The sequence below is a fragment of the Pimephales promelas genome, chromosome 1 (assembly GCF_988280905.1).
Source record: "Pimephales promelas chromosome 1, fPimPro1.hap1.1, whole genome shotgun sequence".
NCBI classification, from domain to species: domain Eukaryota; kingdom Metazoa; phylum Chordata; class Actinopteri; order Cypriniformes; family Leuciscidae; genus Pimephales; species Pimephales promelas.
The window spans coordinates 43,985,562-44,013,081 of NC_142769.1; the positions used below are offsets into that span (position 1 = coordinate 43,985,562).

Consider the following 27,520-nt stretch of genomic DNA (forward strand, 5'->3'; position numbering starts at 1 on the left):
TTTAAGTCTATTATATGGAGAAAAATCCTGGAATGTTTTCATCAAAAACCTTAATTTCTTTTGAAGAAAGAAAGACATGGATATCTTGGATGACATGGGGGTGAGTAAATTATCAGCAAATGTTTTTTTAAAAGTGAACAACTCCTTTAATTGCCAGGTTGCGCTTCTGCATACATAACAGAGATTCTGGTCAAGTAAGGCCAGTATTCTGCATTCTGGCCAGTAAGGAAACAATGAAGGAATAGCAATGACATTTGTCACTTAAAATGCATAAATGATAAAGTCCGGATGAGCCTCATAATATATGAAAATGTTGAGATATGTTAATGCTACAATATCACCTATAGTTAACTAGGTGGACGAATAGTTTATTAGTGGTTTATCACTATTAGTATTGCTCATTGGGGTAAGTGTTTCAAATCCCAAAACGATTTAGTACAGAACAACATTCGAATTGATTTGTCTTATGAGACGCTTCTTTTTTAGGGCATCAAAAACAGACCAGTGTAATCCAATTCCCAATCAAACAACTCCTTATAAGAAGCTTAATAAATAAAACAAATAAAAACAGCTCAGTAGGCATTGTACAAATTCATATCAAATGATTAATGGGCTGGTTCTTCAGTGAATCACAAACATTGCCTGCCCTACAGCACAACCAAAGTAGTTCAATTGCCAAACAAATGATTCGGAGTAGGTTTGTTAGGGCAAAAAGGCACAAAAATAACTAAATATAAACTGCATGACTGTCATAGTGAAAATTATGAGCTGGTTCCTTAATCAATGCACGACCAGTGTGGCTTGACTCCTTAAGAGAAGCTTTGTTAGAAAATAATAAAACCAGTATAAATTGCATTGTCCAAATCCCCAAAAATGGACTCTTATGAGCCAGTACTTTTTAGTGAATTAAATACATGCAGCAGTTGATTCCCAACAAATTACTCCTTATGAGAATCTATGTTAATGAATAAACTAAATAAATATATTGAAAACCTAAACAAGCATGAACTTTATGAGCCGATTCTTAAGGCGTATATAAAGTACATATACACTACACAAAGAACGAACTGATGTCATTTCGAACAAAATCAGGCAAAATCAAAATTCAATTTGTGTTCGTTTCATGAGTTCTTTTGACCCCTAAGCAAAGTACGAAAAATAACTTTGCTGAGTATATGGGGCCTTTAGTGAATTAAAAACACTTATGAGTAAATCAGATTGCAAGTCATTAAATTAGGAACCCAAATCCTTATGATTCCCATCCATACTGATGTCTTAAAAACACTCCAACTACTTGTAATGATTAAGAAAACCCCAAAGCTGTGTAAAAAATTATTGTTTTATTGTGATAAAAAATCATTATTGCTTTATTCCACGATGGTCAAATGAATCTCCATTAGAGATGGCCAAAAGGAAGCTTTTCAGAATCAGATTTGGTCTCTTTCAGTGGCTTACAAACAATTACGCCACAGAAATATCTTGCGAAATTTAATGAGTGACACACTGTAAATCATTCGTTATAGCTAACGGACAAGTAATGCCGGGTGTTCCAGAAGAGACAGACAGGAAGACAGCTCGACGGGGCGCTCCCAGATACCTGTGGCCATTAGGGACAGCGCTGACAACCGTAATGAGGCCCTGGATTAAGTCTAACTGTCTGCTCCAGGACGGGAAGGGAAACACATCAGCGTCACAACAAGCAAAGATGAAGCCCTTAAAGACAAGAATAAGCCCAACGTTGAACCAAGTTGACAACACAAATATTTTGACATGCGCCAAAATCAGCTGCAACATCATTCTGTCAATAAAATCACCCGAGGAGAGGAGGATTCAACTAATAATCCAGTAGCTTTCAAGGTCATTTTTGGGAAAATCCAAAAAAACAAATCTTTAGTCTCATTAACTAAGAAGGACAAAATGTGACGGTGACAAAAAAAATGACATCGTTGCTGGCATCACACTCTGACTGCGGGTAATCTACAAACCGTGGCAGCGTATGAAACAGGAAGCGACATCACGCTAGCGTTTCTGTGAATGAGAGACTGAGTGTGTGGGATGAATCACAGCTCCCCTGTAAATCTGCAGGAAACTCTCTCCACGCATGGCACGCGAGAACCAATTTCCCCTTCATATGCTTCAGTCGCACAAGAGGAAGAAACAGACGGATCCAAATTATCTCCGTTTACTCCACTTCCTGCACTCGTTCATGTGGTGGAGGAGTCTCACTGGGTTGGTGCTACCATCAAGCCGGAAAAAAGGGGTCTGAAAACAAACTGCAGAGATAGCTGGGAGGATGTGCTAATCTAATCAACAGAACTTATTAACAAAGAGGGTCATTCAATTCAGACCGATTCAAATCCTACTAGAAATGTCAGAGGGTTGCATCTTTTCATAAGCAATACGCCTTTTAACTAGAGCCCGACCGATAAAGGATTTAAAGCCGATACAAATATTTTTGGGTTTTAAAATCCGATATATATCGGACGATATTTTATTTATTTATTTTTTTAAAACTGGACATGATAGTCACAAATTTTGTCATGCTTATTTGAGTTAAGAGAACTGATGTGGATGTTCTTTTAATTGTTATTCAAGCAATGTATGTCTCGTGACCAACTCAACGAGTGTTGCCAACAGAAACGGTGTAGAGTGCCCTCTGGTGGAGTGCCCTCGTTTTGTCCGTTTTTATTTTATTTTTGAAATATTCATTTATCGGCCATTATAACTGCCGATACCGATAGTTTGGAAAATGCCTAATATCGGCCGATAATATCGGTCTGCCGATATATCGGTCTGGCTCTACTTTTAACACTAAACTTAACCTTAAAGACAACACAAAGTATTTTTTTGCAGCCTCTAAGCACAAACTCAACAGGAAAATGAAAATGTTTTTTCTAATTAAGTTGTGTTCAGAAAAAAGGTTTTTCTGATGTCAAAATATTCTATTCCATTCTATTACTCCATTTCAAATAAATGCTGTTCTTTCCATTTATCAAAGAATCATGATACAAATGTATGTGTAATGGTTTATTAAGCAATACAACTGTTTTCAACATTGATATGAAATGTTTCATGAGCAGAAAATCAGCATATTAGCATGATTTCTGAAGGATCATGTGACACTGAAGATGAAGCTGAAAATATAATAAATAAATAGTAATAATTAGGGATGTCAGACCAGACGATTAATCGCATCCAAAAATCGCGATTAATTGCATCCAAAATAAAAGTTTGTGTTTACATATTATATGTGGGTGCACTGCGTATAATTTATTTATATATATATATAAGAAATAGGCTACTTTCATGTATATACTGTATATAGATTTATATATATCATTTATATGATATGTAAATATAAATATTTTGTATATATAAATAAATTTTTTTCTTAAATATACATGTGTGTGTATTTATGTATATATACATAAAAAAATTATACACAGTGCACCCACATTATGTAAACACAAACTTTTATTTTGGATGCGATTAATCGCGATTACTCGTTTGACAACCCTAGTAATAATAGTTCACAATATTACTGTTTTGATCAAATAAATGCAGCATTCGTGAGAATAACACATCTTCAAAAACATTTTGAAAAAAATCATACAAATCCCAAACTTTTGAATGGTAGTGAACATTTACATATTTGTTATATGTAACCACATTTAATTCAGAACTTGCTGTTTGGTTGTTTCGTTCTTACTGGCCGAAGACAAAAAGTCCACATCCGAGTCGATGTATTTTGGTCTCTAGACATGGATCTCTTCAATAAGCAGCATGATTCATCATTCATGTCTGAAACGGTGTGGGATGAGGTAACATGTTGTCTTCAAAAGCACTTTCAAAAGAGCAAAAGTTGTCCAATGGGCTTTTATTAAGCATTTCCAGACGCTTTCCTGAACAAAAGAGCTAGCGACAGACAAAAGGAAAAGATAAGCCTTCCTTGAAGCCATTACCTATACTATGCCCAAAGGTTAGATCATTCCTAACGTGTTTGGGCAAAAGCCTGGAATCCAACTGGTTAAACAAGCGGTGCCAAAATCACACAACCCCAGACTGCCCTTGCAAAGCAACCCCTGCTATCACCACAGCAACCCCACCCCTACCCCCATGATTTTCACACACATTCTTGCAGAATGATAGAGCGAGGCCAGTGGTCCCTGCAATGGCTGAGAGCGATGGTTTCCCCTTTATCCTCCCCATACAGCGGTGACTAAGCCAGCTGGAATTCCTGCCTAATTATATGCCCACTTAAAGGGACAGATTCCTCTCTTCCCGTTTGCTCCACCGGCGACGCCACACACAGACAGTCTGATAACGGATGTTTCGGCATGCCTGAGCAGACACTGCAAGAATCCGACTGAGAGAGCACTTAAATGACAAACGGGACTCAAGGTATATGGCTACACTGGTGGGTCTACGTCATATTTCACCCCAAAATCAAAAGAAAAATAAAAAAACAATTAATCAAATACATTTAATCAAATACATAATGAAATAAAATCGAATAAAAATACAAATGGCCATTCTATGCAAGTTATGTTTGCATCTTAAAGGGATAGGCACCCAAAAAATGAACATTTTGTCATCATTCACTCACCATCAGGTTGTTCTTGTGATAATGACAGAATTTTCATTTTTGGGTGAACAGACCCTGATTGGATTAAATTAGATAGATTAATTAGGGCCAACCCGGAAACTGTACTATACAGGGAACACCAGTTGGTATATTATTATAGGGCTGTGAAACGATTAATCGCATCCAGAATAAAAGTTTGTGTTTACATAATATATGTTTGTGTAGTGTGTATAATTATTTTGTATATATAAATACACACACATGCATGTAAATATTTAAGAAATATTTGCATGTATATACTTTATACATTTATACAAAATTAATATTATACATAAATATAAATATTTGATATTAATAACACATTAAATATATACATGCATATGTGTGTAGTAGTTACATAAACAAAATAATTTACACACTATACACACGTATATTATGTAAACACAAACTTTTATTTTCGATGCGATTAATCGCAATTAATCGTTTCACAGCCCTACAACACTATAATAATAATGGTTAAAATAACTGATTTGTAGGCTACATTTAAATTACACAAGTTTTTATAATAATTCTACAATATATTTGTTATAAGGACAATGTTTCTACTGTTTTTTTAAATATAAACATTAGGGTTGGGTATCGTTTGAATTTGAACGATTCTGATTCCGATTCCGATTCCTTGTTTCGATTCAGGTTCCTAACGATTCTCGATTCCGATTCTTTTAAGAGGCAGGGTCAAAAAAGTTTAGCTAACCTTGCTAACCAACGGTCTTTCTGAAGGAAATACTCCTTCTGTCACAAATTTTGCATTTTGCCGAGATTTCGTTATTTTTTTAGAAAAGTGAAGCCACACTTTGGACCGCCGACGTAAGCTACTCATGTTCAACTCGCGCGGTTATGCCAACACTTCCGGTAGACGCTTCTTCGTTGGTGTTGTTCAGCGGTTTCTTTTTCCGACTGTGAATGCAGACTGTGAATGTGAATATCGAAACTAGGAATCGAAATTTTAACTTTTGAACGATTCCGGGAAAAACGAAAAGTTAGTCTCGGTTCCAATCGATACTCGATTCTCGATACCCAACCCTAATAAACATATGGTGGTTATCATAAAAACAAATCGAGAAATCGATATATTTAACCCAGTCTTAATGTTTATACTAATTATATCATTTATGTATATAACACACACAATATTTATTTAAAACTTTTTATATGTTTTTAATTTTGGGGCAAGAAGGGTTAATCCATTCCATAAATCCAAAACATCCATAAATTACACCAGCATGCAGTTCACATGCAGTTCTTATCTAAAACAAACTGTTGCTAGCCACACAACAAAGTTTGACAAATATGTAAACTTGATGACAGCCAAGACTATTCAGCATGATACTATCAAGGGCAGACTGTGTCTTTGACAGTGACTCAGGCACTGAACCGCTCTAGCGAAGACACAATGCTCCGGTGAAAGAGTTATACTGTCCGCCGAGGTTAATGAAGTATTTGGGAGAGGCAGAACACAAAGAGGAAGTCACACCATTGTGCTGCCTGGCTAGGCAAAAACCCAGCCTTTACATGTGGGCAAGATAAACGGACGGTAATTAAAACAAGGCCCCCATTCTCCGGTCGGCCGTTTTGAGAGAGTCCCCCAAGCGTTTGTCGGGGGCTGAATGTTTCCGGCCGTGGTGCAGAGCGGATGAGATCACTCAGAGGCAGCTCATTAAGTGATGAGTGCTTTCCCTCCCGCGGGGCGCCGCGGCTCGCTCTTCGGCTAGATAGCAGAGACTGTGCTCGTAACTTAGTCAGCCACATTGGTAGTAGTGAAACGTCTACATCTGAAATCAAAACAAACGTTTCGCCTTAGGTTCTTTACACTGGCCATTTGCCAGAAAGCATTGACAAACGTGTACGTTTTTTTTTTTGTGGTGTGACGCCAAGGCAAGCGTCACATTACTGCTGCTGCTAATGTTAGAGACTATAAAAAACTATAAAACCCCACTACAAAAGTGACTACAAAACCATAACAAGTTTTAAACTTTGTTGTGTAACAAAATTTCAATCTCATTTTTTAATTTATTCACCTAATAATTTCACTGGTTCCAACACACAAAAACAAACTGTTTTACATTGTTATTTTTACATAATTTATATAGTATCGAATATGATGTCTAAAATACATATTTTATATATTCCACCACAAAACAAGTTTTACATCATTTATACGCCTCAAATGTATGCATCTTAATATGATTTTTTGTTATATTTTAAAACACATATTCACTATCTTTTTAAAATAGGTAATTTGCTAATTGCTTAGATTTGTACTTGACCAATAACATATTATACGGCATTGATGAAAACAGCTTTGCTGGAAAATGAACTCCTTCAACTGAACATCCGAGAATACTTTTGCAACTCCATAGCAACGCCTTAGCAACCACCCTAGCTTTGTGGCAGTGACAACTTAAGTTTTTTTTTTTTTTTTAAATGTAAGACATGGCTAACAACACAGGCCACATTTAGGGCTGTGCCGGTAAACTTGACAGCCACACCACTGATCCGGCAGAACTTATTTTTAAAATGTAAATGATGTTTTACACAAATATTATGACAGGAGTGAAGCACTAAGCTTTGTTTACAAAAAAAATAATAGGTTAGCAATTAAATGTTACATCACAGCCAAACGTTTGGATTTGTGACGAATGAGAGAGTTGAGCAAGTTTTCATAACATGACATATAACACGCTCTCACACGTTTATGTTTTAGCGTTTTTGGGACGAGTAAAATGTACGTGATTTCAACAACTAGATGCACTTGTCCAGTTTCATCTGGAATGCCCAGTCAGATAACCTCCTGAAGTGGTGTGAGCGATCGGATTCAAACCCGTCTCAAATGCGTTCATAGGGGATTATCACGCTGATACGTAGTACTTCCAGATTCTGTGATCTTTGTGCACTGCCACTTCCGTTGAATCACCGATTTCGCTGGCGAACTGATAACGGACTACACTAAGTTTATTCATACGGCATCCCTGGTAAATTAGTCTGATTCACTAAAGTGCCGGCTGCAAACAAACGTGCTACCTTGTTTTATTTTAAAGTTTTAATCCACTTCTTCCTTATACTCAATTCAGTGGGGAATCCATGAAAACCTAAGTAGGGTTGGCGTTGTTGGTTAGATTTACAAAGTGGAACAGAGCAGTGATATAAATAGCCTTCGTCTCAGGCATTGTTGAACTGCGTCGGAAGTGGACATGCACAAAGTTGACAAATCCCGCCCATGAAACCCGGAAGCGTGATAATCCCCTATTGGATAGCTATCCGATCTTACAAAATGCATGAAGTGGCCAGGTGTAAACAGCCCATTGGGCGAAACCTCTACCTGTGAGTTGCCGGGGAAAATGCAAATAGCCTTCTAAAGGTTACACGGTGTTTTTTTTATTTACTTGTTTTTTTTTAGATTTATTTTGATTGTTTCTAACATGTCCTGTTCTGTAGATTTGCTCTTTATTTATTGTTTTTTTTTTGTTTTGTAATCAATTAATCTAGCACTTGATCGAACGATTAATCAAGTAATCGGATCATTTGTTTATATAAACATCCCCAACCACCGCAGGTAAATATATATATATATATATATATATATATATATATATATATATATATATATATGGTCGATTGCGGAAAAAAAACTGCCACCGTCACAGCCCTAGCAACATTAAGGACCAATTTAATAAGCAAACTTTCCTGTAAGTGTTTTATGGATCGGAATCTATTAGCGCACACCCTTTGACTTCGTGTTTGCATGAAAGAAAAAGGGAGAACTAACTACACAGCAAAATTAAAAACTGCCTAATACCGTGTGGTATTCAGAGCAAAGAAGAAATCTCCAGTTCTGAGTCATAAGACATTGTAATCTATTCGGCTAAAGCGCTTGACATTTCAGTGACATTTTCGCTTGGTCTCCACCCAACGGTGGTCAGCAGAGAGATGAAAGAAAGCATTCACCTGTCACCTGTGAAAGACCACTCCAAAATCTCACTACTTCATCAAATCTCACGGCAGACATCCAACATCACTTCTACTGCCATCCCAAAGAACATCACAGCAAAAAAGACGTCAAAAATTCCTTATTTGAGTCTTCAAAAGACACGTTCCAGAGCCGGCGTTCTGGTCTGGACAATTTATTTTCCACAAACAACTTATAATATAAGATACGTCTAACCTGTAAAATAAACAAAGACACCGACAGACAATAGCAAAGCTCTTTGCAAACACAGAAAATGGCTAATAAACAACAGGTAGCGTGATCCAAACAAAGTATAATTTAGATTTCAATCTAACATCCAAACTTTTGCCTGATGCAGATTTTGTCCTGCAAAGGAAAACACCCCCATAAGGCATCATATTACACTGACACATCTGTTACTGGGATAAATATCCAATACATGTGACATTTACTGCTTCAAGGTTAGAGTTATGATCAAACTGTAGCTAACAAGGTATTGAAAAGGTCATGTTTGGGTTTTCTAGTTGCTGTTATGTAATCACCTCGCGTTGCTGTCTTTTAAAGGATCTCTTTCTGATGAGTTTTTTCTGAAGAAAAATATACGTTCGGTAAAGATTGCAAAGTAAAATCTGAATTCATACAGCAAGTTCAGCCCAAAATGAATATTCAATCCTTATCTATTAACCTTTATGTCATCCAAAACCTGCAAGACTTTCGTTTTCGGGTGGATCTCAAAAGGAAATTCTGAAGACTATCATGATCACTCTTATATTCAGTTACAGCGAACAAAGACTGAAGCTTTCAAGCTCCAACAAGAACACAAAAGTAGCATAAGAGCCCATACGACACACTATATACCAAGTCATTTGTGTGGGAAATAGACTAAAATGTAATTTGATATTCAAACAAAACAAATCATTGAGCCAGCAACCTGAAGTGATTCTTGTACAAATCATTTACATTTTAAACCAGACCAAGTGATTTATTGAAAAGATATGACTGAAACAAACGATCCTTTGAGGAATCAGACATCGCTGCTACTCTCACCATGAAAAGAAAGTGCTAATGTCAAGAAGATCTTACATTAATACTTACATTTATGATTATTTCTCACACAAAGCTATTGTGTATGACTTCAAGATTTGGAAAATACCACAAAAGTCATATGGTGCTTGAGAGTTTTATGTTTGTAACCAAACTGTTGTTGGGGCATCATTGTCTTCCATAGTATTTCCATACAATGGAAGTCAATGGTGGCCCAACAACTGTTTGGTAAAAAACATTCTTTAAACTATCTTTCTTTGTGTTCACCAGAACAAAGAAATGTATATGGGTTTGGAACAACTTGAGGGCAAGTAAATGGTGACACAATTTTGATTTTTGGGTGAACTATCCCTTAGCCACCACATATAACAAACCACCAGCATCATAGTGGAAAGAGTTTTGTGCAGCAAGAAGAGGATAACTGTTCCAGATCTGCTGAATATTTTGCATCTCAACTCAACTTGAACTGTTAAGTAGTCTATCTGATGTGGGCTCTTTCCTGTGTGCATGTGTGTAGACATTTGCAGTAAGCTCTGTCTACTCTAAATGTAGCTGAAATGTAAAGTACAAGGCTGGTGAACAACAAGTCCTGACTGGGTAATTAAAGAGCTGGGAAGAAAAAAAAAAGGCAAGGCAGACTGACTGGAAACCACTACCAGCCCTTGAAGAAACATCTGTGTTAAAGGAAAACAAGGTAATTATATGGAAAGTGGGAGGAACTGCTAAAGTATTTTGCCTTCAGAGAGAGGCGCTTTGTCTGCCACTGCAGCATCCTTCTGTCCAAAGAAACCACAATAGTGGAAGACTACAACCGTTACCAGACCTCTCCGTGCATGCGTTCTGCTTATATTTCAAGTTTATAGTGGCTTTCTGGATCTTTGTGAAGATCTTGATGAAAACAAAAAAACGTATATTTCTCAAACAAATTTTCTTGTTTTAATCCGGTTCACTACCACTGTCAGGAATTTGATATTGATATTAAGGACGCGTCCGGACACAAACTTTCCTGTAGACTAGGCCATTATCTTAAAAAAAGTCTAGCACATATGAAACCCTCTGCAATGACCAGACTTCATTTTTCATTGTGAATGTAGTCTAATACGTTCACACCGGACGCGAATAGCGCGTCAGGCGCGAATGATTTCAATGTTAAGTCAATGCAAAGACGCGCTACGCGCATAAAAAATTCCTGCAGCGCGAATGAGGCGTGGAGCGCGGCGCAGAAGACGCGCAAACGCCTCGTTCGCGTGAATTGAGCGTCTGCCGCGTTTGGCGCGTTACGCGCGAATGATTTAGTTAGTGCCATTTCACGCGTTTGACGCAAATTCGCGTCTGCCGCCCGAGTTGAAAAATCTGAACTTTGGCGTGAATTCACGCCGCGTTAACCAATCAGGAGCCTAGCTGCTTGCTCATGTGGTGAAGTGTCTGGATGCTTCAATAAATTATTTTGTAATATGACTAAATGCATGGTGGGATTATGCACAAAAAAGCAAATATTTTATCACTTAAAACATTATTTCTATACACGATACATGTTCATTTTGTATTGAAAGTTATTCATTCCATATCTAGATTATATGAAATAGTATTATGATGTAAAGACAATCAACATATGTGCATAAGTTCATGTCTGGACGTGAGAGAGAAAAAAAAATTATGAATGCTCGATGGCCGTCAAACGGTTTTCGGTTTTGACGCGCATAAATTTCGCTTCAAACTTTTAAAATTTTACCCGCGTCAGTTTCGCTCTTGACACACGAATTAACACAAAGTGGTCAAGCGTCAAACTAGGCGCGTCAGGCGCGAATTTGATGCACTATTCGCACCCGGTGTGAACGCACACTAAGTCAAAGAAGAACCAAAAATACTAAAATATGGCCTTTAGCAAATTTGCACTTTTTTCTTCTCTTCACTTCAATAAACCAGCCGAGATATGAATTCTACTATAGCTTAAGAAAAATGCTGGATGACCTGGCTCTTCTTAACTGATAACAACCGGAGAAAAGCTTTGACAGATGCCTGGATGTAAGGAGATCATCACTGACAGACAGAAACTGTGAAATGCAGTAATTAATAATAACTATTCTCAGCATTTTACCACAAGAGTTAATATAGAGTCCATTAGCAAAAACTGTACATTTTAATTTCTTTTTAAGATGTGTGTTTCCCAAAAGCATCGTTAGCCAACTACAAGTTCTGTTGTTACCAACATAGTTCAACATTGGCGTTTCCCAAAACCAAACCAGGGTGTGTCTGATTAGAGTTGTTTCCTGTCTGCCATTGTTGGCCAAACTTGATTAATTCAGGTGTGTCTGATTATTGTTGCCATGACTACTGAGGTCAGCACACCTGAATTCATTAATTTGGCCAATAATGGCAGACAGGAAACAAGGAGCTGGCTTAAGTTCAGGAAGTAGTGCAGCTGTGCATAAAGGCAATAGAGAGCCTAAGTCCCGCCCCTCCGCTTCCGCTCATGGGACTTTATTTCGGAAAAAATATGTGTGGTAGTCAATGGCGAGAGACAACTTATCTTTTTATTCCATCTAAACTGTGCCCTGAATTACACATATGATGTTTGTCAATTTAAAAGATAATTCTAAAAGTCAAAAACATCACTGTTTGTCATAAAACAAAAGAGTAACTTTTAGTTTTATGTGAAAATCGCTCAATGAACTACATCTCCCGGGAAGCGAAACAATGAGCAAGATCTGCTGCTCGTGTGTGTGCAGTCTGGTACAAAAACACTCAGGTATGACGGCGTAACGTTACGATTATAACGCAAGACTATAGAAACAATGACAGACATTAGCCTCAGTAAAGTTAGCTTCATTCATTGAGAAAACGTGCGCCTTTGGGGGTTGTAGTCTTTGTAATTAGTATTTTCACAGTCTTATACCTCAACGGTTTCACATCAAACGGCGACTTTCTTTAGTTTAAAATGTATCTTTTAAATTGACAAACATCATATGTGCAATTCAGAGCACAATTCAAACGAGATCAAAATATTTGTTGTCTCTCGCCATTGACTATCATACAATATTTTTCCGAAATAAGGCCCCATGGTGGTCGACCGGAAGGGGCGGGACTTAGGCTCTCTATTGGAATTGAGTTTGAGATCACTGCTTTAACAGCACAGGATTTTAGAGCTAATTCTAACTTTTCAGATTTTTTGGCCATACACGACTTAATTCGGTTTAGTTTTTCGTAGTCTGAACAGCAGAAAAATAACAAAAACTGATGTTTACAAACCTCAGTTTGTGAAATTACAGTTGAGACAACATGTAGCCTAGCTATAACATCATAAAAAATGCAATATTGTCAAAAGCCATGTCCAAATTCGCTAGTATTTGCTGACTTTTTCCTCAAATTGCTAACTACTACATGTCATCATCACTGTACCATGCAATGTCAACGTATCAGATACTGACTTTGCTGTCTGAAAAAAGTGGATCAGATGATCTCTCAACAACTCTCTCAACAAGACGAAGAAACCCAGTAACTCACCTTTCTGGCAATGGTTGGAGGTCCAGCATCTGTAATTGTCTATCCTGTTAAAGTTGGTCCTGCATTGTAGGTTGTCCTCCATGATTCCCGGGCAAACATTTCCACACTCCTTGGACTGTTTATTTCCATCAATGTAATTGTTCAATTCAGCATTCATAATGAGAGACCAGTCTACAGAATCCAAGTAGCAGAGCTCGGGATTCTTCTCGATTCGTATCGCACCCCGCGTGATGTTCCGCAGGTTGTAAAGGCCGATGTCCTTCAGGCTGGTCAGCTCAAATATGACCAGGGCGTAGTTGTAGAACAAGTTGCGGCCCCGGATCACAGCAAGATTAGGAAAGAGGGTGCTGAGGCTTTCCAGCCCGGACACACGGAAGAGGAGAAGGTAATCCGTAATCATGGTCAGTTTGGGGAAACTCAGGGTGCGGAAGAACTCCTGGTTGTTATTGTTCTTGCCTCCGATGAGGAGGATCTGCAGGTATCCCTCAACCACTGTACAGTTCTCCAGCCGCTTGAAATTACTGATATCATTGCCAATGTCAATGCCTGGACCACAGACTGAAAGGAGGAAAACACAAACATTCAGACGATAATCAATGCAATAGTAACATTCAACAGTCACAGGTAGCAAGTCATTCGGATGATGCTTAAAACCAACCTTGAATATTTGAATGAATAGATGGATTCATGGAAATGTTACATAATAATTTGCATCGCAACTTGTCATTCCAAACCGGTGCGACTTTCATTCTTCAGTGAAACGCAAAAGAATACATTTTGAAGACATCTTGGGTTCCAATGTTGTTTGCACCAGAACGCTCCTTAAAATATATATTTTTATGTTTGACTGAAGAATAATATCGCATATAGGTTTGAGAGCGAGTAAGTGACGACAAAACGCATTTACCAATTGCTGAATAAACACGAAACGAATGATTTAGGCCAAAAAAAACTAACACTTATTTACTGACTGTCAAGCCAGAGATGTGCGAGAAGTTTCGACCAACTGCAGTTTTTCTTCTGCTACTGACACACTGCCATGAGGGAGCCTTTATAAGACAGATTTTTGTGTTTTTATGACAGGAATCCTGAGACAGACATCTCTGCTTTCACTACCACCCATTACGCTGTTTATTTTCCACGGCGCGATTTGCCCACAGGCAAAACACAAAGAAAGAGCGAAAAAAAAAATGAGCCCTGGAAAATGCAATAAGATAATTAGAGAGCTCTTGAATTATAGAGCTTAAATTAAACCCTAAAAGATAACATTACCTAAAAGTTTATAACCCTTTAAATCTTAGATAATCTCGGAGAGAAAAGGCCCACTCATTCCACCCTGAACGTCCTTTCTTTTATAGGCTAGTCATCCTTAAATCTGATTCAAACAAGTGTGCATTGCTGTATTACATTCATTATGCTAGAAAACAGAATTAAGCTTTTGCAAAAACAAGCATCTTTCACCACGCTGGAAGACAGACAGCACCCAGTCTGTCTGCGGACTCTAACATTTTCACACTGCTGAGTAAACAGTGCTATCTTTATTGCTTTGATGGCTCTCCAAATCTCATGTTTACATTTGATAACCCAATTCCAGCCCACCATTGCGAACTCTCAAAGGTAGCAGAGTGGAGGCATTTGGAAATTAGGTCATAAACTGATGTCACTGTTTAGAAATGAAGCAGGAGGGAAACAAAGCTTTTAACCCAAGCTAGTAAATCCTAACACTTCAAATTGTACAACAAAACAGATCGCAACAAAACGCGTTCATATGGACATGGGATACAAAACCTAAAAGCAAGAAGGCCTCGTATTTTTTGCTAACAGAAGTTCAGACAGTACTTTCTCTGCTCAACATTTCAATGCTGACATCAAATGTTTGTATGTAAAATACATTACAAAGATATTTCTACAATTTTTTACCTTTGTATGTATTTGTATATTTACATTTGTCCCATCAGATTTGTCTTAATAAAATGGGGGAAAAAAGATTTTACTTTTTAGATTTTAAAGAATTTCTTTCTTCTGCTGAACACAAAAGATATTTTGAGAATTTCTGTAACCAGTCCCCATTGACTTCCATAGTAGGAAAACAATACTATGGAAGTCAATGGGGTACATCAACTGTTTGGTTACCGACATTCTTCAAAATATCTTATTTCGTGTTTAGCAGGTGGGTGAATGATGCCAGAATTTGCATTTTTAAGTGAACTATTCATTTAAATCACAAAAATAAATAAATGAACATGGTGTGAATTTTAAATATCCACTACAAAATGGCTTTAAATAAACATTAAAGGTGTTTCTTAATATTTATCTGAACTAAGCATATTTGGGTGTTCTCGGTTTTCCTTACTATCACTTTTTAATCTTTTCTAAAATCACTAGTAAAAAAAGCTAATTCTTTTATTCTTTGACATCAACCTCTAAGAAATGACATCATTTTTAGAACTAAATCAAAAGCACAAACATTAGTGTCAGAAATTCATTTGATGGGTTATGTGATGATTTTTGTGGAATTCTACAAAATTCCATCCTGTTTGATAAAATCTCAGATATTGCTATTAAAATATTGATTAATAAAAAAGCTAAAGTAGATGCACGAGAATCACTGTGTATTTAAAGAAAGGCGCAAAAACTGCTTTAACCCAACCAAAAATGCAGATTAACTAATAAACAAATCGTTTGATCTCGAGATAAATCAACCAGTTAACCTGAACCACATTTATGCCCCACTGGGAATCTCAAACCGTCCTGTGCCAAGAGAGACAGGTTATACTTAGGATTTCCACTAAGAACCTCCTCTGCCTCACTACCTCGCTGCCCTGCAACCGCTGGGGTTAACAGTAAAACCCAATTACACAGACTTCACAAACTCCTCACTCTTCCAATCAACAAAACCGGGTCTGTTTTGCTAGAGCGGGTGTTTTTGCATGTTCTATTTTAAAAACAGATTTTTTTCCTCTCTCTCTCTCGATGAATCGGATGAATCAGGGGGTCTTTATTTGCAGTTTACTTGGAAAAATGGAAATGTTGTGGTGGTCAAACATTAAGGGGAAGCAAAAAAAAAATTTTTTCGTAAAAACTTACTGGGTTGTTGATTTTAAAGAGACAAAAATATCTCGCATGTTTTTCACATACGTATGGGGCCAATTTTGATGAACGCAAGACAGTTTTGCTTGGAAAAACAGAGGCAAATTTGCATAGCCCATGTGGGGTTAATCCAATCATAACAATGACTATGCCATTGTTAATTTTCCAAACCCAGCACAGCATGAACAACATGAGACATACAGTAAAAAGTAAACAAACACGCCCGTACAGAGCACGTCATGGTGTTTTCTCTTTTCAAATCACTTTCATTTACTGGCAACCACATCACAGCGTCCAATGTATCCTACTAACCTAAAAGAGACCAGCCCTTCCATGACAGCAATCTTACAAACTGTAAACAACCACTCTTATATCAATATTATCAATTGGTTATGTTAACAATTTTGCCAACCCTTAAGAGATAGCCTAATAGTTAGTGACATTTATCTAACTCTACATTAAAGAGTTGTGAGACAAATTAAAAACTGTAAGATCAAACGCTTGCAAAGAGAAAACCAGAAGTTAAGTACTTAAAAAAAATTGTTTTAAAGTCTGAATTCCAGAGTATCTTGTATGAAATAAAAATAATTATTGTTTAAAGGACTGGCTTAGGGATAACCAAGCTAACAGTAACCTAACATTCTGGAAAGTTTCTCGCAAAGATATTAACAAACATTCTTCCAGTAAAGTTAATGTTCGTTTAAAGTTATCTGGTCTTCAACGTTATCAAAACAGTAGCACAAAAATGTTGAGCATTCACCATTCATTCCTGAAATATTTTAGTGAAACATTTAAGTCTGTTTTTAAACGATAGGCTACTACTAAAACATCCAAAAGTAACTTTCCCAGAACATTTTCAAAGTGAGAAATATATATAGTCTTCCCCACATTCTTAAAAATTTAAAAAACTGAATGTTGAACATTCAGAAATAATGTTTTCATAACTTTAGGGTAACATTAGTGAAACGTTCTTAGTATGAACGTATTTCTGTTAGCATGGAAATAACACTAGTCTATAAAAGAACCTGTTGGTTTAATTAATTAAAACAGATACTGTCAGTGTCAACAAAATCTCCCATACTGCTATAGCATGATGAACATAACTCAAGTCTGACTTTCATACTTCTGGTAAAGTATAGATCTATATCTGTAGTCCCACATGATGGCACTCGTAAAACACAATTACTATATTCTAGAATTATTTGATAGAAGTAAAATACCTAGGAAATTACCTTTTAAATGGCAGTGGCAGTATGCCTTTGTTCGTTTTTTGACTTTGCATAACCAAAGCACTATGTGACGCATGATATAAACGTGGTCCCATGTATTTTCTATTATGAAACATTTTAAATAAGGAAAGCAGGGAGCACGTGCATTTAAGTGAAAAGTAACAGGTTGGTCTGAAATTTTAAACAGTTTTCTTGCCAAAGCTTAAAACATCATTCATTACACAATACATGTGAAAGCAAAAAGCAAAAAAAAAAAATGAAAGTGAAGGTTTTCTTAGACCAGCAACAATTATACGTTGCTCTAATCCATATGCATTCACTATAACTTACTTTCTCCATGACAGAGTGTGGAGAGGACCAGCACCAGACCACAAAACATGGTCCAATATCGCCTCTGTCTGCTAGACCTCATTCCTGTACAAAAACAAGGCAAATACTCGTTTAAAAAATATATGTATTACAAAATAGGGGAGGCAGCAACCCTTCAAAGTAGATGATGCTTGACTCTTGAAGTCTTCTCAGTACAAAAATATGATCAAAGTTGGTTTATCCAGCTTAGTGCCTCTTTATGGAGGGGGTGAAAACAAAAATATAGAAACACATGAGCTGGAAATATTCAAACAAAACCAAGTTCTTCCATCTTAATGGTGTTTTGCTGGGTTAAATGACCCTCCAGACACCCCGGCGAGATTCTCCAGCACTCAGCCCGTTATGCCCACACCATGAGGCGGATTCAACCGCACTGCTTCTCGGGCTCCTTAAACGTTTTAAATATTATTTTTACAGCTTTTCCTTGTCGATTTATGTGAAAATAACCAAGAAAAACACGTGACGTCTTGATAATCCGCATTTCCATGCTCCATGGCGTGGGAAAAAATGGGGAAAACACGTTGCAGGTCTCCTCGCAGGCTGGTTTTCGCTGGAGTTGAGTGAAACCCGCTCAGGTCCGCTGGCTAAAACAGTCTGGACGAGTGTGTGTAACTGTGTGTGATCTTCATCAGCTGCAAGATGCTCTGTACTTCTCATCCAGCGTTTTTAAAGGCCTAAAATCGGTGAAGAAACTCAGAAAGAGGCCAAATAATATTCGTCCAGGCTTTAAAATGGTCTCTCTCAGCCTCCCACCATCTTCAGTCTGAGATTTCAAAGCTTGATGTTTCTCGTCAAGAAACGGAGTATGGAGGGCACATATGATTTCTGAAGGATCGGGTCGGTGTTCATTTAAGAGATGTGAAGGATGTGGAGTAGATCATGTAGTCTCTCTCCGTTGATTTGACGCTGTAAACAAGGCTCGATCTCTCTCACACACTCATGCACTCAAACGCATAGTAGGCTAACGTTACGTTGGATAAAGGTGTGAGGGAAAACCAGGGCTGGATCACACACACACGCAAAAGGGATTTGGATCTGATTTTGGAGGTTGCCTGGACTAGTGAAAAACACTGCTACTGGCGGTGTCAATACCTTTAGCTGCCTACATAGACGTATAAGTGCTTCATAGGTGAAATATTTATTCAGCCTACTTATTTATTGCAATTCACAAGATATCTATGTAGTTAATCAAAATAAATATTAATTAAAAATGTTTATTTATTTAAATTAGTCTACGACTACACAAATTAAATATATATATATATATATATATATATATATATATATATATATATATATATATATATATATATATATATATATATATATTATAAAATGCTACTTAGCCTATTTATTTATATTACAATAAAAAAAATAACATATTATTATACATTCAAAAGGATTTTTTTTTTTTAATTGCTACTACTGTCTCAAACAGTAAACAGCAAGTTTACTGTCATCCCTCTTTTGGGAAGAAGATGCAACACGTGTAATTTAGTCTCACTGTAATTTTGTCTCACAAAGGACTGTGTTCTGCCGGCAGGAAAACACTCATGTAACATGATGTCATAATATGACATCCTTGTTTTATCCAATAATTAGTGTAAATTGACACACTGATTTTGCATGTTTCATGTTTTGTTTTTCGCAGTAAGTGTTGTATGAATACCAAACATATTATTAGTAGTATTTTAATGTTAAAATAATACTATTTATTGGATTATCACATAAATTAATGGCTGCCACGTTTGGCACTTGAAAATCCATAAACAGTGCATCAAAATAGAATTTAATATTTCAGATTAAAATATAAGCCAAATGAAAGATTATAATAAAATAGATGTCACTTTTATACTTTCAAGATAAATGTTACATTGTTTGTATAAACTAGTTTACATAGTTTATATTGGTCAATGTGTCGTTTAAATATAGATTTTGATTTGGTTTTTAGCAGTCTATTCCTCACCATTGAGTCATTAAAATAACAACCGGTTTGGGTTCCTGAAAGCAATATTAAATCAAAACCAAGAGCAATGGCTTTGGGCTGCTCAACAAATTATATACATTTAACACTGATGCGTTATGACATTATGAGTTAAAGGGATAGTTCACTTTGAAATTCATTTTTGATATGTTTTAGCTTACTTCAACGGCATCCAAGATGTAGGCGTCTTTGTTTCCACAGTATTTTCAATATTGATATTTTTAGGTCAAACCGTTCTTGTCTGTCAGTCATATAATGGAGGCCTATGGGGTTCACCTCAAAGAGCATGCACAGAGAAGTCCAAATTAAACATGATTTAATGACTCGTAAATGTAAGTACACATTGATGGCCTAAGACACGAAACGAGCGGTTTGTGTGAGAAAATGGAAAATGAAAAAAAAACAAAAAAAAAACTAATGGACTAATGTAACGTCAAAATGGAAGATTCGAATGACACTACTCATACCCTACATCATGTCTATACAAGGAGTTTACAGACTAAGGCAACATTTTTACATAGTTAATATGGTCATTACGTCCTTTAAAGGGATTTTTATTCGTTTTTGGTTCAGGTTGATCTCAGTCAATTCAGGTCAAAAATCTTTGAATTCATATATTTTAGACATAGGCTATTCTAGAATATATACCGGTAAATATCTCCCTTCCAATGCTGAATATCATAATCTAACCGTGTGGCTGATACGGTCCGTTTTCAAACAAACAGGAGATAGACAGAGCAACAAACTCAGGGTTTGTTTGGATGTTGGTGGTCCTTTCTCTAATGAAACAAGAAAAGCTTTTTGCTGAAGTATAATCTGTGACAGTCTTGATTATCAGCATAATTACAGAGCTCTTTCGGCCCAATGAGGAGAGCACAAAAGCACTGTGTTAACGCGGCACAAATAACTCGATCCTGGCACACACATTTAAGCTCCTGTCACAATTCGAAAATTATAGGGAGAGAGCACACATACACCCATTAAACAATGGACTGTACATCCATGGCCACCCAAGACTACAACTACAGCAAACCAGCCTTGAACGAGCACAAACTGTACCAACGTGCCCTTCCGATCTCCCCCTCCCCATTCCACCCGCTGAATGTTTTGCCTGTCCTCTTGCATTTGTTAAATCCTCATAAACCGTCCCCATAAAGACGGCATACAGCCCACCTACCTCGAGCGCCTCTTGTTGGTTTAATTCTCTCTATGCACTCAAGTGGAAATAAGTGCTTATCACCAGCGGGTCACACATGCTAATGAGCGACTGTTTGTTTTTGAGGAGGAACGGAATTCGGGATGAGAAGGGAAACATTATATAAGTGCCTGAATCCAAATATCTCTTTACACATTTAAACTTACAAAAGAGTTAGTTCGAAAAATTAAAAAAAAATTCTGTCGTCACCCTCATGTCGGACCAAATCCGTGAGACTTTCATTAATCTTCGGAACACAAATTAAGATCTTTTTGATGAAATCTGAGTGATTTATGTCCCTCCATTGACAGCTATAATTTTGATGCTTCAAAAAGTTCATAAAGAGATTGGAAAACTTTTTTTCATTAAGGCTTGTATTTAAGGCGAACATAAACAGAAGCTCAACTGAACTTTCTTGACACACGAATGAACCTCATTGGTTCTTGCTGAACCACAAACGTGATGCGTAACGCACATGAATGAACCTCATTGGTTCTTGTAGAAGCTCAAACTTGCTGCATAACACACATGAATGAACTTTAATTTTAACTACTGAAAATGTAAGTCCTGATATCAAAAATTGACATTTTGTTACTAGTAGAAATATTATTCCTGATATCAATAACTATCATTTTAACTAGTGAAAATTGAATTGTTGATATGGAAATGAATAAAAGTTAAAACGGCTTGCCATACTATGAAAACTTTTTCTTCAGTAAAATTCATGCAGTTTTGTTTTTTAACCACTAGAGGTCTAAATGTTACATTGTGTATCGAGCATTTAAGCACACTCAGAAGAAATGGTTCTATTTAGAACCAGAAATGGTTCCATCCTCGCTTCATTTTTTGGTAAAAGGTTCTATTGGCCAAGTATATGGAACCCCAGGGTTCTATATAGAACCCAGAGGAACCCTTTTTTTAAGAGTGTATAGAACCTTTTAGGGATTCCAAATACGTAGTTACGTAATACGAAGACAAAATTATACCTTAAGGTTCTATAACCTTTTCTTCTAAGACTGTCAGTAGACGACCCGACGTGCGCTTAAACATAAGAACGTTAAACTTTATCGTGTTGGTGCGGACTCTAAGTTGTTATCAGACCTTTTTATGGCATTGCGCTGTGAATACTCATTCGTGGAACCTTTTATTTTTTATAGCTAGTGTAGGCCTATTTATAACAAATCTGGGATTTATGGAAAGGTTAGTCTAGGCTATCTTTTTTTGAATGATTCCAGGAATCAAGCAAACTTTCGGACCGTGCCGACAAATTAGACAATTAATTGCCTAATCCTGCTATAATCGCTGAAGAATAGATAACCAGAATACTGAATGTTGGCTAAAAAGGACGTTGCTATTAGTTATTGCGCAAGTCGTCTCAAAATTGAGTGAGTCATCTCATCTGGATATCATTGGCTTGCAATCAAGGGTCCCTTCATAAAAAACAGTCAAGACACTACACTGTATTTTTAGTAAGATTGACTGTACAATTGTTGGGCCAACAATTATTATGGTGAATGGATGCATATATTACACTTCAGACTGCATTACACTAATGCAATTTACTCTGTCTGCAGCAAGGAGTGATTCATAGGCCAACTGGCACTGGAACCAAAGCACTGGAATAGAGTCCTTTCTAACCCAAAAAGATTTTGTAAAAATCATTCTGGACCTAATTAAATATCATCTTTCTAGTCCAATGTAATAAATCACAAAGCATCCAAAATATTTGTGTTGAGACTTGACTAAGAAGTCAAGTTGATTTGTTAGTCTGACCAGCAGAGGGCAGCAGAAAATCAATTTACCGCTTCAATCACAGGACCAAAGCATCGTGAGGTAGAGTTGATCGAAGTGATGTTTTTGGGAAAAGCAATCCAAATTTGAGATGACGTCTTACTTAAATTAATTATGAAACAATATTTAAAATAAATAAGAAACTTGTGGTTACTTTAAAGGTTTAGTTGCACAAATCGGAAAATTCTGTCATCATTTGCACCCAAAAGTTGTTCCAAACCGTATTTTTTTCTTCTGTTGAAAAGGGTGAACATCAATTTTTGGGTTAACTATCCCTTTAAAAAAAAAAAAAAAAAAAAAAAAAAAGATCAAGGTCTTTAACCCTTAATTTAAAATAAAATATGAGGCTGCTGATTTTATGACCGTTATTGGGTATATAATAGTTTAAGTAATCCTATTTAAAGTAAATAATTGGCAGCATTAAAGAACATCATCAAACTTTTTATAAAACAATATTTGTTATAGCAATAAAAAATCACATCAGTAATGTGTTACTTTAATTAAATTAAAATAATTTCACAACATAATGTTAAATTATACATTAGATATTCGTCTAAATATAAAGAGAGAGATGAAAAAACTCCCAATGGTGCATCATTAAAGAAAATGATCAATATAAAAGGTTGTACACTGTAAAAATCAATATGCTTTATGCTTTATCTGATCAATACAATTGTGGCAACAGATTACAAACATTATTATGAATTAAATTGAACATATTATAATTGAGTAATAATTAATCAAATTATTCCTTAAAAGTTAACCATTTAAATGAGTTAAGTTTTTTTATACCAAAAAATAAACAAAAATATCTGAATATCTGACAGACAGACGTCAAAGATTAATTAAGAACTCTTTATTTTATATTGCCAACATTGAAGACACCTGATGTTAACAAGCAGAATCACTGAAGGAGAAACCCGTCATTTTAAAACAAACCTAAAACAAACACCAATCATCATAATGGTGATATAAATGTACGTTTTTTTTTTTATGTTTTATTTATTTTAAATTGTTAACTTTTAAGGAATTATTTTGATTAATTATTAATCAATTCTATTGTTAAATTGAATTAATAATATTGCTTGTAATCTGTTGCCACAATTTTTTGATTAGATAAAGCGCATTCATTTTTACAGTGTAAATATATATACTGTATACACACACGTTTACAATCACGATTAATCGATTTGACAGCACTATAAATGTAAATATAATTTCAAAGAACACTGATTATATCTGGGTGGTTTTCTTGAAACATTTTAAGACTCATTTCTCAAGACTCATTTCATTTTCATTTGACTTCATTTTCATTTGAGACTCAGCCCTCTATATGATTAATTCTCTATCATAAGATAAGGAAATCTGTTTCATTGGTCACATTGATTTAAAAAAAAAAAGGTCAAAAAGAGGTAGTGGTCTCATCTTGTTGCAAGTGGTGGTCAGTGCTGTCATGAAATAATGTTCATGTTAACCACCATTCTACCCTGACACTGTAATGTCACATTCTTGTATTAGCCATGTAAATAATATTGATGGTGTTGAGAAAATCTTTAAGTCAACCAAATGTCATGAGATATGATATTAATGAATTCAGCATGAGCAAAGAATGTGTGTAAGGGGATTTGGACTCTCTGGACAGGAAGTCTGGATTTCAGCTACGACACTAGAAGGAAAAGCTAGGTCAGAAAGGAGAAAGAAAATATAAAGGGAAAATCACAAGAACACACCTATGCATTGCCTTTAATACATTCATAGCTATCTGCATGATTTATAAATAAATATTTCTGAAATGCATAACTCAGACAAAGTCACCTCCGATAACAGATCACTCTAAATTGTAATGTAGACATGCATTTTTTTTGTAGCTAAAGCTTCTTTGAAATGAGATGTATAGTGAAAAGCGCTATACAAATGAATGTGAATTTAATTTAATATTTTGATGCAGAGGGTCAGTGCCTTATTTACATTATACCTTACAAATCATAGACAAAATATAAAACATATGAAACAAAACAAACATTTGAATAGGTTGCAAATGTAGCCTTATTAAGCAATTGATCAAATGTTGGTTTGTTTTGTTTCTGAAAGAAATGTCTAATGCTCACTAAGGCTGTAAAGTGAATTGTAAAGTAAAATTAAAATTTTTTAAAAAGGGGTTTCTATTTGAATATTTAAAAATGTAATTTATCCCTGTGATGGCAAAGCTGAATTTTCAAAATAGTAATATACGCACATCCAAAAACTTAAGGCAGGTGCGCGATCAACTAAAGCGCCTCATTGAAGAATTAGTCAAAATGCGACATTTTTAAATTTAATGTTTAGAAATTTGAAATTGACAAATGTCAAAGTAAAACACTGACATGAAAATAATGGGCTACTTTCTCTGAATGGTTGAACAAAAAAGTAGCTCACACAAAAGCATGTAAGTTATAGAAATAATGAGTCACAATACATCTACAGCATTTATTGATATTGGCGAATATTAAAGGAGTAATTCACTTTAAAAAAAAAAAAAAATTAGTGATAATTTACTCACCCCCTATGTCATCCAAGATGTCCATGTCATTCTTTCTTCAGTTGAAAAGAAATTAAGGTTTTTGATGAAAACATTCCAGGATTTTTCTCCATATAATGCACTTTAATGGGAACCAAACGGTTCAAGGACCAAGACAGTTTCAGTGCAAACTGTTCAACAGGCTTTAAACGATTCCAGACGATGAATACGGGTCTTATCAAGCGAAACGATCGCTCATTTAAAAAATAAATAACAAAGTTTAAGTTTTATAAGCTCAAATGCTCGCCTTGCTCTGTTCTGTGATGCGCGTTCGTTCGTGACTCTCCTGTTCGAACTCGTTAATGAAAATGAACAAATCTTTTTCTGAGTCGTTGAATGAACCAAATGACTCGAAACAAGATTTGTTCATTTTGGGGGTGAGTAAAATTATCAGCAAAAGTTTATTTAAAAATGAACTACTCCTTTAATCTCAACATTTACTAATATATTTTTAGGATCAAAAGTTGTTAACGTCAGCTAATGCACTGTGAACTGAATGTCTATTAAGGCCATCTTCCAAATGACACTCTTCATGTGCACTTGCAATCTCGTGGACTTTAAAATGGGTGTCCCATTTGTCATTTTAGGTTTCAGAAGCGCCCTCTTTGTGGCCGCAGTGCGCACTTTTGCTGAGCCTTCGTGCCAACAGTCAAAGCGACGTTAACGCTGCGTTCATGTGCTATGGTAATTATGGTAAATACCAAAAGCCGACGTGGAAAATGCACATGAACACCCCCTCATGTGGTATTTACTACTGGGCAACTCGTAGAATATTTTGATGGACGAGTTGCCGAGCACCGCGAGAGTCGTGAATGGTAAAAAAATTATATACTATTCATGATCTACAAAATATACAGCATATTATTTACCTTTTGAGTTTTGATAAATCATTTTCTTGCTGTAGCAGATGACTTAAGCAATCTAAAATAGTTTTAGCTAAATAACAGGTCTGGATCTCCATCTTTTTACCACATTACGACAACAAAAGCACTTACACGTGAACGTAACACACTGGTAAATACCAGTTCACAAGTGGAAATATCCTATTTTCCATAGCACGTGAACGCAGCATAAGTCAAGAAAAGTTCGTAAGGGGTTAGGGGGTACTTCTCATTTCTTATTTGTGCTTCCTTGTTACCTTTCCTTGCTTCCTTTCTGCTCGTCCTCGCTCCACTCTCTTAGGATGCGAGGGTGTATCCTCGCTCATGACTCCTCGGGAAGCTTCCTCACTCCTCGTTCTTCGCTTCCTTGCGGTGCAATGAGAGAAATGAGAAGTCAGATCTTCAAGATGATCGGTTTCCAGGTCATGGGAAACAAGGAATCATGAATTTGAGTATTGAGAAGCAACCAGGGTTCCATTTGGGACAGGGCCTAAGTAACATAAACCAAGGTTAATAAATACTGTAAAAGTATATTGCTCATTGCAAGTTCATATTTGTTAATGCATTAACTAATGTTAACAAATTTTACCTAATTGTAAAGTGTTAGCAATATTAAAAAAATTGTTTTTACATATATTTCTTTCTCAGAAGTGTTCAGCTTGGTATAATTCCAGTAAATTGCTTTGCAGCCAGTCAGTCAGTTTAAAGTTTACCATTTTTGTGTACAATTTGCATCAGCCGGCCAGTCAACAGACTTGGGCGGTCCATGGGTGTACCGTCTGAGGCTGAACCTCTATTTGACAGCACTTTATCTAAACACTTCCTGTAATGAAGGTCACCGATGGCCAAGTGAACCTGCTGTCGCTCCTCAGATCTCCTGAAAAGCATAACAGCCACGTGTTCAGCGCGACGAGGTGCTTGATCTGAGAACAGCAGTCGGCTGTCCAGGCCACCCACCGCTGCTGGGTTTTGTGTGAGCTCTACAGGAGGCTGTTGTCCCTGCCACAGTTGGGCCTTGAACTTCACAGCTGTAAAGCATCAATGCCATCAGCCTGTGAATCAAGCTCTAGTTTGGATATTCACTATATAAAGGAAACTGTTGGAGACATGGGCCGTTTCTCAAAACCAAGAATGCAAAGAACAGACTTGTGTTCTTGAGAAGAAAGTTCTTGCTAGTTGTTCTTGGAAGAACGAACTCGAGAGGTGACGAGCACACAGAATGCTGCTGACAGTTTGAGACGATGTGTTCTTGCTGGTATTGCGCAATAGTAACGTTACCCTCGCC

General features: G+C 36.4%; 1 protein-coding gene across 1 annotated transcript in view; it reads right to left on the reverse strand.

Moving 5' to 3' along the window:
- The window catches only part of igf1rb (insulin-like growth factor 1b receptor), an 88,656-nt gene extending 69,860 nt beyond the window's left edge, over positions 1-18,796 (reverse strand). Inside the window, exons 1-2 of the mRNA XM_039658971.2 lie at positions 17,789-18,796; positions 13,140-13,697 (exon numbers count right to left, since the gene is read on the reverse strand). Coding sequence (XP_039514905.2) covers positions 13,140-13,697; positions 17,789-17,870 — 640 coding nt within the window. The 5' untranslated portion in view covers positions 17,871-18,796. The remainder of the gene's footprint in view (positions 1-13,139; positions 13,698-17,788) is intronic.
- Between the last annotated feature and the right edge of the window lie 8,724 nt (positions 18,797-27,520).